The following is a 13,866-nucleotide window of genomic DNA, read 5'->3' as shown; positions in this document are numbered from 1 at the left end:
ATCTCCACTCACAAATTTAAGGGATACTTAGTTTTTGACTACTGCAAGCCATCCATGGAACACGAGCAAACTACACGACCCCCCTTTAGAATTTTATGGCTGAGCTTCTCTTTCAGAGTCATTATCATTGAACTTGTGTCACTGGATTGTATTTCCCCCCAAATTCACAAGGTAACTGCTAGCCCCTATTCTTTTAATCTGGTTCCCTTTAATCTCTTGATCCTTATCTGTTTATAGCCCACCTTTTTACCACAGATATGAAAGAGTTCCTTTTACTGAGAAGCACTTTCTGGAACCAAAAGCTCCTAGTGGAGCTTTTTCAGAACCACTCTGTGAAAACACCTGAAACGTGCCTGCTCAAAGCAAGCGCCCATAAATAGTTGTTGACTCAAAGGTTGAATAAGGAATCCAGAGACACAGGAGTATTCTCCCTAAGTAACAAATTATTAAAACCAAAATATAAGTAACTCAATAAAATGTGAAACATTAGATCTTTTTTTAAACAAACAAGTGTTTCTAATACTTCTTTTGGAAGGCTCCACATTTTCAGTGTTCTATGAAATATGAGAAAATGTCCATCACTTGGAAGCCTCTTCTGCCATTTCTATTCTTGTGAGAACAGCTATTTGGGACCCTTGTTTAAGTGTCTTGACTCCAAATACAATGAGCTGCAATAAAGACACTTAGCAGGAAATGAAGGCAGTAAACACTGAGCCCACCTCTGGCTGTTATCAAACACGGACCCCATCCAACACACGTCAGGAATTACATCCCGAATTACAGCAGGTGCGTAAACTGAGGCTTAAAGAGACATGAAATTTACCAAAGACACAGCCACCACAAGACCATACATTTTTCTACTGCCTGAAAGGGATGTGACAGGTATGTATTCAGACTTTTTCTCTATCAAAGGAATTAAAAGTCCCAAGAACCGAGAGAGAGAGAGAGAGAGAGAGAGAGATTTGTACCTGATCTGCTGTGAGCAGAGGCTCCTCATTGATTCCAGAGTAATGTTCACTCTTCTCATTGAACTCTTCCTCTCCTTTCTCATGGATCTGAAAGAGGTGTGGGGTGGGGGATGGAATTCTGATTGACCATCAGCAGAGCTAGGATTCTCTCCAGTCTCTAGAATGGATGACACTGACAGAGGCCCCTCTGGCCATCCCCTGTGTAAAGAGAAAATCTGAAGGGGTGTGCAGAGTCTCATCCAATTCCAAGCGCACCCTGTCCACACAGCGTGCATCACTGGGTCCAGCTTAGAAAAAGACAATAAGGCATGTGTGGCCGGCACCATTCTGACCCACGGGGGCAGCACTGTTCTTTAACCCACAGACAGGTCATCTTTACATGAACAAGGAACCTTCTTGAGGGGAGTAACAACGGCAACCAACTCCTGCAGCAAAGGCACACTTGTTTATATGAGGAATTTCAATCTGGGGATCGGTTTCCAGATTTTCTTTTATTAGGCATTTTAAGGGGTGGGCTGTTCCAATGCAAATAATCATGTTTTTAAAATTTGATGAAATGTCATCGTGTCATGGGAATCTAGGCATGGTGTCATAGCTGATGAAGGATGTACTGAAGCTCCGTTGGACATGCCAACAGAACAACCTAAGCACACAAACCAAAGGACAAACTCAACAGCAACAGCAAATACTGAAACATTTGCCACATGTCTCCAAAATTCCATCCTCCCAAGTAAGGCTCTGAAAGCTCACAACCATTGAGATTCTAGATGTTGAAGTCCAGCAAGGTATTCACAGCATATCTGACTTTACTGTCCGTGTCCCAAGCAGCCATAGCTTGGTATTGATGTTCAAATCCTGCACAGGATAAGCCCCTAAACCACCTAACAAGCTGTCTGTGTCCAGGAGTCTCATTTGAAAGTCATCTAGGGTCTGGCAAGAAGTGCCTCCAGGAAATCTTTCTGCAGACACCTCTCATCCAGGAATCAATTTCACTTGCGCACCAACAGCTGGCATGCTGATCTCCCTCTTTCCTGGGGATTACACTTTTCCTGTTCTAATTAGCACCCCCAGGAAACACCCCAGTTCCAATCCAAGCAGTCATGTCAGAGGGAGTCCATCCTCAGAAACTTCTCCCCTCTTCCTTGAACTCCACCTTGGCAGGTACCCCCAACAAAACACATCACCTTCTATCTACATTTGCTTAAAACCAGGACTATGTCATAAAGAAAAAATCAAATATATCTCAAAGGCCCTCTGCTCTCAACCTGGATAAGGGGTAGGACAGGGAGGTAATGGGATTATTTGAGGGGTTTTGTGCCAGATGGTGACATCTATTTCTGCTGTCGAACCCATATGCTCCTCTCTCCGCCAAGTCCACCACCTGTGGTACCCGCCTGCTTTCTGCAGCTCCCCACCGTGCAGAAGGAAACTCCTGTAGCCACGGTTTGTTCACAACTACTCTCATATGGCAGAACTTTCTTAGGGCTAGAAAGTCCTGTGGTAGAAGTTAGGCTCATGCTGGGAAAAATAGTTTTCTTTTCTGTTTGGATTATTTTTTATAAGCATCTGACAGCAAGTGTTAGTCTATAACCAGAATTTTTTTCATAGTAATTCGATTTTTTAAATGGAATATTTACATTTTCTGAGATGTGGCCAATTTTAGCGAGTTTACCTCACTGGCTGTTAATACTGCATCTTTCAACTACACCACCCCCTTTCCCAAGGTCCTCCCTCTGAGCTCCTGGTGAAGGCAGGAGAGAGCTTTTAGGCATAGACCCTTCTTGCTGTTCAGACATTAGGGAAGCCAGGCAGCGGCATGGATGATTCCTAGTTAGAGCCTTCTCTCCCCTCTGGTACAAAGCCTGCTGGTCTGATTTTTCAGGCGTGGGTAAAACGAGATTTGAAAATGAATTATAAGCTTGTGAAAGTTAGCGTGAGTTCATAGTATCGTGGGAGCTATACCTAACCCATATGTTCTCAGATCTCAGAAGTCTGCCGCTACAAAATGAAATAAAATAAAAGGAGACACATTCACAAAGTCCTCCAGAGAAAGCCCTGGCCCCTTCATTCTTCCCCACGTGGATCTCTGCCATCCTCTGCTTTCACTGCATCTACCCTGTCCTTCTCCTTTTCTCCTCACTCTGTAACTTTTGCTCTGGTTCCCTCATCTTCCTCACCCTCTCTAAGCCTGGTCCCATGTTTTGTCTCTATCTAGTGGACCTGTTCTGCTCCTGTCACTTCTCAACAAGCCCTCTTTCCTTTCAATGCTGTTTACAGACTCCCTCCCTTCCCTCTGTTCCCAGGACAGCATCTTGTACAGCGTGTGGAAAGCTGGTGAGAAAGATTTTTGGAAAATGACAGCATTTACGCATATTGATAACAGTATTCGTCATATATATTCATACACATATGTATATGGACGAGTGTATGGATACTCTTATTCTTAATATATGACACATGCAGAGAAACTACTGCAGGGAGTTCTTTAGCCTCTTGTGTGGAAACGAGAAGGTTGTCAAATTGGGGCTGAATTTCTCTGTAGACTAAAGCTTCAAGTTGTCTCCATATTATTGAAGTGAACTATGGCTCTTCCAAGAAAAAAACTCATTCTTCCAAGTGACTTCTTCCCAGAATTGAGAATAGAAGACCAAGATCCAGAAATGAGCCTGGCCATACTATTCAGCAAGCTGTTTCCTCCTCCTGCTTTTGGTAAAGGGTGTGACTTTAGGGCTGTAACTTGGTCACTGAAAGCTTAAAAATAAATGCAGAGAATCTTCCCTGGAGACTATGAGAGTGCTAAATCTAGGTGCACAGGAGTCTGAGTGAGAATTAAAATTACATCAAGTTCTTGTGTCCGATAATGACTACTAACCAGTGTTGTTTGTTAAAGCATTCCAGATGATTCCATTCACAGGAAAGGGAATTTCTACTGCACAATATTTCCCTCCCCTTACCACGATTGTTTCACATGGGTGGTTGCCTTCTTGACCAAATTTAAGAGATAAAGATACATTTTCACCTCCAGTCAAAAAGTAAAAGAAAGAGAAAAAAATCACCAATATGTACCCAGCCCAAGAAAGGGCAACTTAACCCATCTGTGTGGGTTAAGTCAGTGCTTCCATATCCCCAAAGGGAGATGCACCAGAACACAGCAAACAGCACATGGCAACAAATATTTGTTGAAAGAAGGAATGAAAAGGAGAGGACTGAATGGCAATACTATCACCTCCTATATTCAGTCCCCCCTCCACAGATAACTGAGCTGCTTATTCACCTGGAAAACAGAAGGATGTAACTTACTGTCCTAGACTCCCATTTCCTCTTGTCTAAGAGAACCACCATCTGCTATCATTTAAAGTTACAGGGATAAAAGAGACCATCTTTTACATCACAGTCAGGAACAGAATAGGTTCATTAACTGAAAAACCCAATTAAAAGTGGAGAGTTGTGAATAATAATAATCATACATACATACATAGCTCGAGCATATTATTTTGACCTAAAAACATAAATGTACATTTATTCATTCACCAAGCTCCTAACGTAAGGCCAAGGCCTTTTCTTCCATGATGGACCTCCGAGTAGAATTTCATGTAGTCTTTCTTGCATCATTCACATTACAACACAACTTTTGTTTCCTGTTTCTGTTTTTGTAATAGTAGAAGGAAGGTGCATGGGAGATTGAGCACACACAGTAATCTCCTGAAACTCTGCTAAAGTGAGAGTAAAGAGATCAAAAGAGAATATCCCACAGGGACAAAGAGAACTGGAGAAAAGACAACAGCAAAAGAGATGCTAGAGAGCAGATGCCAACCTAGCATCAACTAAAAAAAAGGTACAGCTATAGAAAGAGGTATAACTAAAAATCCAAAGGTAGAAATAAAATGGAATACCAAAAAGTACTTGATTAACCCAAAAGAAGGTGAAACAGAGGAACAATAACAACAAAAAACCCAGATGGAACAAATAGAAATGCAAGATGGTACACCTAAACACAAACTAGTAATGTTATGTTAAATGTTAATGAACTAAATGCTATGCAAATGAACTAAACACAATAAACTAAAAAGCATAGATTATCATTGTCAGACTGAATATAAAAGACCCAACTACATACAATCTATAAAAGACACATTTTAAAGACGCAGACAGATGAAAAGTAAAAGGATTGAAAAAATGTATACCTAACAGCATAAGAAAGCTGTTGCGGTTAAATTCATATCAGACAAAGCAGATTTCAAAACAAGGAGTATTACCAGAGATAAAGAAGGATATTTCATAATGATAAAAGGGTCAGTCAGGAAGATATAACAATAATAACAGTGTATGCAGTTAATAACAGAGCTTCAAAATATATAAAACAAAAACTAACAGAACTGAAGAAAGAAATAGACAAATCCTCGGTAATAACTGGAAATTTTTAACACTCTTGTCTTGAAAATTGATAAAATAAACAGACAAAAAAATCAGAATATAAAGGATCCAACCATACTATAAACCACCTTAATCTAGTTGACCTTTTTAGAACATCACAACCAACAATTGCAGAATATACATTCTTCTCAGTGATACATAGTACATTCACTAAGATACAACATATGCTAGGTCATATATCAGTCTCAATATATTTTAAAAGATTTAATTTGTACAGATTTTGTTCTCTGACAAAATTAAATTAGAAATCAATGACAAAATATCTATAAACATTCTTCTAAATAACCCATAGGCCAAAAAAGAAAGAGAAAACTGGAAAATATTTTGAACTGAATGATAATGAAAACATACCACATCAAAATTGTGGGATTCAGTTAAGGCAATGCTTATAAGAAATTTTATTGTTTTAAGATGCTTATGTTATTACTATGGACTAAATGTTTGTGTCCTCCCAAAATTCATGTTGAAATCCTAACCCCCAATGTGATGGTATAAGGAGGCCTTGGGGAGGTGCTGGGGAGGGTGGAACCCTCATCAATGGGAGTGTATTCCTATAAAAGAGGCTCCACAGAGCTCCTCTGCACCATGTGTCCTGTGAGGACATAGCCAGAAGTTGACAGTCTGCAAGCTGGAAGAGGTCCTTTACCAGAATTAACCATGCTGGCACCCTGATCGTGGATATCCAGCCTCCATAACTGTGAAAAGTGAATTTCTGTTGTTTATAAGCCACCCAGTCTGTCGTATTTTATTATAGCAGCCCAAATGGACTAAGATCATTTTTTTAAAGTTTAAAATATGACCTAAGCTTCCACCTTAGAAGCTTAAAAAATAAAGGGTGAAGTAAAACCCTATTTTAAATACAGAGAAGGATACAATCAATTTAAGGGAAGAAATCAACAAACTAGAAAATGAAAAAACACAGAGAAAAAAAAAAACAAAAGTGGTTCTCTGGAAAGATTAATAAAAGTGATAAACCCATAAACAGACTGATGAGAATGGGGTGAGGGAGAGGGACAGAAGGAGAGAGAAAACACAAATCAACAATAACAGTAATAAAAACGGGAACATCACTATAGATCTTACTAACATTAAAAGAGTGAGAGAATATCATAAACAACTTTGTGGTCAATACTATGACTTAGATTAAATGAATAAATTCCTTAAAAAACACACTTTACCAAAATCATCTCAGGAAGAAGTGGAAAATCTAAATAGCCCAATATCTATTAAAGGAATTGAATCTGTAATCAAAAACTTTCATGGAGAAAACCTCTGGTCCAGATGGTTTCATTTGTGTAGTCAATCAAACATTTAAGGAAGAAATAATACCAATATCACACAAACTCTTTCAGAAAATAGAAGAAGAAAAATTCCCAATTCACCTTATGACATTACAAGAAAAGAAAATTAAAAAGAAAGATTCCTCATGAACATACATGCAAAAATCCCTAATAAAATATAAACAAATCAAATCCCACATTATGTGAAAAGGATATCTATCACAATTAAGTGGGATTTATCTTAAAAATGAAAGGTTGGTTTAATATTTGAAAATCAATTAGTGTAATTCATCACATTAACATTGATCTACATACATAAATTGTTCTATAGATTTAATACAATCACAGTTGAATGTCCAGCAAGTTTCTTTGTACAAATTGATCAGGTGATTCCAACATTTATACAGAAATGCAAAGGACCTAAAATAGCCAAAGCAACTTTGAACAAAAAGAACAAAGTTGAAAGACTTATGCTTTATGTCAAGACATTATTATAAAGCTACAGTAATGAACATAGCATAGTATTGGCATTAAGATAGACACATATATCAGTGAAACAGAACAGAGAATTCAGAAATATATCCACACATTTAGGTCAACTGATTTTCAACAAAAGTGCCAAGACAATTCAGTATGGAAAGGATATTTCCAATGAATTGTACTAGAACAATTGGATAGCCATACACATGAACCCTGACCTTAACCTCACACCATATACAGAAACTAACGTGAAGTGGATCATAAACTATATAAAAGCTAAACTTCTAGAAGACTTAAGAAAAAAATCTTAGTGACCCTGGGCTTGGCAATTTCTTAAGTACTACATAAGAAGCACAAACTATTAAACACAAATGAATAAACTGGACTTCATCACATTTAAAAAACATTTGCTCTTCAAATGTACTGTTAATAAAGTTAAAAGGCAATCCATAGACAAGAAGAAAATATTTGTAAAACATACAACAGAAAAAGGACTATATCTAGAATATATGTGTTAAAATAATTAAACAAAGAGGCTATTAGACTGAGATGACTTGAATGCTTCAGGAGCCTCCTAAGCAAACCAAAACCTTTAATGCCTCAAGGTTAAGAACTCAAACCAAAGGACAGCCCCTCACAAACAGCCACTCAGGCTTTTCCAGATAATACAACCACTCAAGCTACAGCCAATCAGATCATTTCCTTCCTTTGCTTCCACCTCTTCTCTGTAAAAGTCCTTCCTCTAATTCCTGTCGATGGAGCACTCCTACCCGCTTTGGGTTTGGCATTGTCTGATTCGAACAGAATTTTGCTCAGGTAAGCTCTCAGAAATTTAATATGCCTCATTTTATCTTTTAACATGAGGAACTCCAATGACTCAATACTAAGAACACAAACAGCCCACTAAGAAAATGGGCAAAAGACTGAACAGGCACTTCACCAAAGAAGATGCATGGGTTGTGAATAAGCACATGAAAAGATGCTTAACATCATCTGTTACCAGGAAAATGCAAATTAAAATAAGATACTACTATATACCCACTCAAATGACTAAAATCAAAAAGGCTGTCCATTCCAAGAGTTGGTGAGGATGTGGAATAATTGGAACTCTCAAACTGGAAAACAGTTTGGCAGTTCCTTAAAAAGTGAAACAGACACTTACAATATGACTCAGACATTCCACACATAGGTTTTTACCCAAGAGAAACAGAGACATGTCCACAAAAAGACTTATACAAGAATGTTCATAGTAGCTTCACTGGCAATATTCAAAAGCTGGAAAAAACCCAAATGTCCATCAACAGGTGAATGAATAAGCAAATTATAGTATATCCATATAATGGAACACTACTCAGAAATAAAAAGGAATGTATGTAGATACATGCAATAAAATGGATGAATATCTAGATGATTATATTGAGTTTTAAAAAACGGACCAGAAAAAGAGTACATGCTGCGTGATTCCACCTATACAAAATTCTAGAAAATGCAAACTAATCTATGATGACAGCAGCTAGTTGCCTGAAGACTGGGGGGTGAAAGGGAAGAGTGATGGACATGCAGACATGCTTGCTATCTTGATTGTGGTGATGGTTTCACAGACGTATACATATGTCAAAACCTATCAAGCTGCACTCTTTAACATGTGTTGTTTATTGTATGCCAATTATCCTTCAGTAAAGCTATGATTAAAAAGGAAAAGAATAACATACCATGACCAAGTTGCCTTTAATCTCAAGAATGCAAGGTTGAGTTAACATTTGAAACTCAATTCATGTAATTCATTACATTGACATAATAAAGGAGAAAACCATATAATCATCTCAATAGAGGCAGAAAATGGAAATAATTCATCTTCAGAGAAATAACAAGAAACCATGCCACAATTTAAAGTCATGAGCTTCCAGGTCGAAAGGGCCCACGGAGTATAATTCATTTGAATGAAAAAATAAAGCTCACTCTAAGGCACATTACTGTAAAAGAAATGAGAAAGGAAAAAGAGAATATTCTGAAAGCTTCTAGAGAGAACCAAAAGAGAGTCACATATAAAAGACAAAGAATCAGAATGGATTCTAAATGGGGCTTCTCGCCACTGAAAGCTGGAGAAAAAGAGAATGATGGCTTTGCAATTCTGAGTAAATATTCACTTGCAGCCTAAAATAACTCTATCAAGTCAAATTCTCAATCAAGGGTATGACGGGAGAATAAAGACACTCTCATCTATTCTAACCAATATATTCCTCTCTCCCCTTTCTCAAGAATATACTGAATTTTTTTCACCAAAACAAGGGAACATACCCAGAAAAATAAAAACATGGCAGTCAGAGGACAGGAGAGGGAGACATGAAGATTCCACCAGATCTAGAGTACAACCAGATTACTTTATAGCAGAAAGATGGAGGGTACTAGTTTGGATTTTTTTTTTTTTTTTATTGAATTGAAAGACTATCTAATTTTTTTAAAACATAGTATGAGATGTAGAGTTCACTCAGAGTTTGGGGTTGAACTAATGATAGATATACAGGAAACTAAGCAAATGAAAAAACAAGGCAATTCTTCACTCCAGGTTAAATAAGAAGTTGTACAAGAGAGGAAATATTCTTACAGAACACTACATGATTCAGCAAGAAATAGTATTTACACAGTGACCCTAGTGTGTACTTGTAATATTGATTTAATTGGTGACAAGGGGGAAGGCCAAATGTGAGTATTTGAGGTGATGCCAAAGACTTAAATCTTATCTTCCATAATGGATAACAGCCAAAATTATTCATTTTAGATAATCAAAGAAATAGTACCATAAATGTGTTATTTAGAAAATTGTAGGTACCCGCCAAAAGAAACAGCAATAAGAAGTCGAAGTGGTTGCCTCTGTGGAGCCGGGAAAGATAAGTCAGAGACTGCTGTTTATATTTTTTGTTGTCTCGTATTATTTTAAAAGTATTATTTGACTTTTAAAATTACATACATGTGTTACTTTGATTTTATAAAAGCAAAAATGACTCTCTTTGCAGTCATAACCCTACAGTTTCCATAACATTTCATTACATTAGTTACAGTCACAAGGACAAGCATGAACAGGTTTGGGAACAAACACAACTGATTCTTGGCAATGAACTAAGTGGAAGAAGAGATAAGACTTCCCAGAGAGAAGCCTACCATTCGTGTGCATGCCGCATGCCAAGGGCGTTCGGTTGGCATGTTTTACAGAAGGAATACAGAGCACTGGTTATATAGCAAGTCATTTAAACTGATGTCAGTGAAAAGAGCTTCTACTGTAATGAATTCAGATAATAAAGGAAGCTAAAATAAAACAACCTTAATCCATCCACTTTTGCTACCCCGTCCTTTTCCCGTGGGTCAGATGGAGAAAATTCTACAAGGAGCAGAGCTCAAGATCATCCTTCTCAGGGTCATTCAGTTTGCCCTGAAATATTAACCCTCTTGAGGGAAATCTGCAAATGAAGATAAATTAGAGTCCTTTTGAAGGGTAGGCTATCTTATATATACTTTGGCTTAATCCACAAAATGAGTTGGAAAGGTGGCAAAGGAGATAACAAAGCAAAATCTGCCTTTTGCACCATGACGGACCTGATTTCATTTCAGTAACTAGGTTTATTCCATTATTGCCTATCTTCTCCTTCGCATTTTGGGTAAGTACTAAACACTATCGATATAAGTACCGCAAGAGAAATAAAGCGCTCGGGAGTTCAAAACAGGACCTGAGACATCCCACATCCATGCTAAGTAGGGTTGTAGCGAATCTCTTTGTTTCGAAGTCTATTCTTGAGGTTTTAAGTATTTCGGATGGCTAATTATTAGAAGAATTAAAAAGGATATTCAGCCACCTTTTCAACAAATCGGCCAATTGCTGATCTCTTTGCTGTGCTATTTTGGCCAATGATCTGCAGAAATGTCGCCCAGTAAGGGAAATCTGGTTCTCGCTCTTCCTTGGACTCAATCCTGGAGCACCTAGGAAGATCAGATCCACCTCCCACCCTCATTTGCTGTGCAATAAAATTGCACAGCCCCTCCTGATAAGAAATTGTCAAATTTCCTTTATAACTGAAACTAGAACACTAAGCAAGGTAGAAACAGGCTTTTAGCAAGGACAGAGCCCTTACATGATTTAGCTTTCTATATGTATATTCAGCTAGGAGGGGCAATTTGGATATTCTGAAAGGTCACGTTCCATAACCTATGCAAGTCAACTCAAAATAAGTATTCTCTTTACTTTTTCAGAAGTCCGTAGGCTACTTTCCTCTTCGGCATCAGTAACCACAGACTGTGACTCAGGTCCAGCCATATAAGTGCCTGTTTAATGAGTTTCATAAAGAATCCCTCCCCGTTGCATGGTCACCTCACTATTATCTGGGTCCCCACTCTGGCCATTAGCCAGGCCCTGAGCTTGTCACAAGTCTGTCAAGACTTTTTGATGGGACTGAACTGTCCATCTTAGATGGGAGACCCTGATTTTTTTTTTTAACCATCATTATTCGAACACAAAAAAAGCCCATTATATTCACTCTCCTCTCTTACTTCAGATCACCTTATTTTGCATGTTGTAGGCCGATGATGAGCAACAGAAGTAATCTGCATTTACAGTCTTTAAAATCATTCCAATCACCTCATATACCCTGGATGCCCCCCTTCATCTTATTTTTCACTTCCTCCACAACTCCTACTGTCCCAGCAATGATGTTGAGCTTCATTACATAATGGGGAAGACTGTAGCATTACTGAATGTTTTTCTGACTGGAATCCACAGCTTCTCTAGCCCTGCTAAGCTGGGGGCCCCAGAGAGGTACCTCAGTTTCAGAGCTGTTGCCATTCAGAGCCTCCACGTTTGGGTCCCTCCAGTCTTCTGAGAGTGAAGGGATGTAATTGTCTGTCAGAGCATCCCAAACCCTGTAAACAAAGAGAAGCTCTCATTAGCACACATCTGTGGCCTGGCCTGGCCTGGAGGAAGGAAGAGCTGGGCCAGGGGAGGAGAGAGGCTTCTGTGTGTGCCAAGCTGAGATCATCTGCCTTCCAGCATGCAGGAGCGAAGTAGCTTAAAAACTGAATTTCAGGCATTACCAGGAGAGAAGGAGCCAAGAGAATGGACGCTGGCCAGGAGCTTCAGTGCCTAAGGTGTTTGCTTAAGAGAAGATGAATTTGTCACCATTGAGAAACCAATGGTAGCGTCTACAAACACCTCTGGCAACAGATAAACTGCCCCTGAAACTAAATCTGCCCCTCAACCAAATGGCTCCTGTCTCATGAACCTAAGAAATGCCCATGTTTCCTTTCTTATGGCATAGAAGAATGAGAAGAAGGGGAGGGAGGGAGTAAGAGAGAGATTGATCTGGGCAGATTTTCTGGCTGAATCTCATTAAGATCAGGGTCATTGTCTAGTTTATATATACAGCTGATCCTTGAATGACACGAGTTTAAACTGTGAGCATCCACTTACATGTGGATTTTTTTTCCAGTAAATATTGTAGTACCAATATTTTCATTTTACAGTTCTTCACTTTAACTAAGTGTGGAGGAAAGTTTGTGTTCGATTAGAGATCACAATATGTGGACTCAAAAGAAGTAGGGTGTGAGTCCTGCTTCTATTCAAATTGTTTCAGCTTATTGCCCTTGTGGTTTACTAATTCCTTTGTTTTTGAGGCAGAAACAGCAGGAAATGGATTTTTCGACTACCCAGGGGGTCAGTGCCCTTAATCCCCCATGCTGTTCAAGGGTTAACTGTATTTCAGTTTCAGATGCCTGCAATCTAAAAGGTCAAGAATTAACTCCTTGACATCTATTGTAGGTAAGGGGAAGATGCCAATGCTATTAAAAGTTACTTATTACCCAAAATGTTCTAGGGATCCCAGGGCAGCACAATCCTGTCCTCTAGCAATGTAGAGTCTAAGTGAGCCCTGTCTCTATCATGGAGACTCCAAAGAAAATATATGAAAGGAACCAATAAATACACCACTGTCTGCACAATTAGTTTTTAGTGGGGGAAGATGGGGTTCCCTTTATTACGTTTCTTTTTTACAGTTCTGATAGGTACATTATAAGAAAGGGTATTCTACAATTCTCTTTGCTTAACTCACTTATTTCAGAAAGATTTTCTTGGGGAAAAAAATGGGGAGGGGATTGGGGAAAATCCTGAAGTCACAAACTCTCACACACAGGAAAATGAATAAATTAGTCAACACTAAGAGATTAATGTAAATCAGTAAACCAAGCTCCTAAAATAATGAATGCCATCCATGGAAGCCAGCAGCACTTGAGTTAATATTAGGTAATGAAATAATGAGGGCTCAGTGCAATCTCCTTCAGGTGCCTGTGCACATCAAACATGAATGATACCTGTGAAACAAGGTATAAGGAGGTACAATTTATTTAGATATACTAATATAAGGAAATGGTCATTTAAAAATAAGCAACTATGTACACATACGGATCAAATTCAAAACATGACAAAGTATGGTGTAAGATGCTGAAAAGATAAGTGCACATTTTATATATATAGCAAGATGTGTATATATATATATGTATATGTATGTATATATATATATATCAGAGCACAGACACTTGAAACCAGATACATAAAGTGGGGGAGGGGAGTGTTCTTAACATATATAAAATCTGGAATGACATATGACATACGGGTATATAATCAAGGAGATTTTCCTATTTGGTGATAAAAACACAATTTGGTG

At 38.4% G+C, this 13,866-nt stretch overlaps 1 protein-coding gene across 4 annotated transcripts in view; it reads right to left on the bottom strand.

The window, feature by feature from the left end:
• FEZ1 (fasciculation and elongation protein zeta 1) overlaps nucleotides 1-13,866 on the bottom strand; it is a 39,296-nt gene that overhangs the window by 13,699 nt on the left and 11,731 nt on the right. For all 4 annotated transcript variants that reach the window (XM_059929247.1, XM_059929246.1, XM_059929249.1 and 1 more), the window contains exons 3-4: nucleotides 11,971-12,070; nucleotides 969-1,055 (exon numbers count right to left, since the gene is read on the bottom strand). In XM_059929247.1, the coding sequence (XP_059785230.1) occupies nucleotides 969-1,055; nucleotides 11,971-12,070 (187 nt within the window). The remainder of the gene's footprint in view (nucleotides 1-968; nucleotides 1,056-11,970; nucleotides 12,071-13,866) is intronic.

This window comes from Balaenoptera ricei, chromosome 8 (genome assembly GCF_028023285.1).
Source record: "Balaenoptera ricei isolate mBalRic1 chromosome 8, mBalRic1.hap2, whole genome shotgun sequence".
Classification (NCBI taxonomy): domain Eukaryota; kingdom Metazoa; phylum Chordata; class Mammalia; order Artiodactyla; family Balaenopteridae; genus Balaenoptera; species Balaenoptera ricei.
Note: the sequence above shows the minus strand (reverse complement) of the source record. Positions and strands in the feature narration are given on the sequence as shown.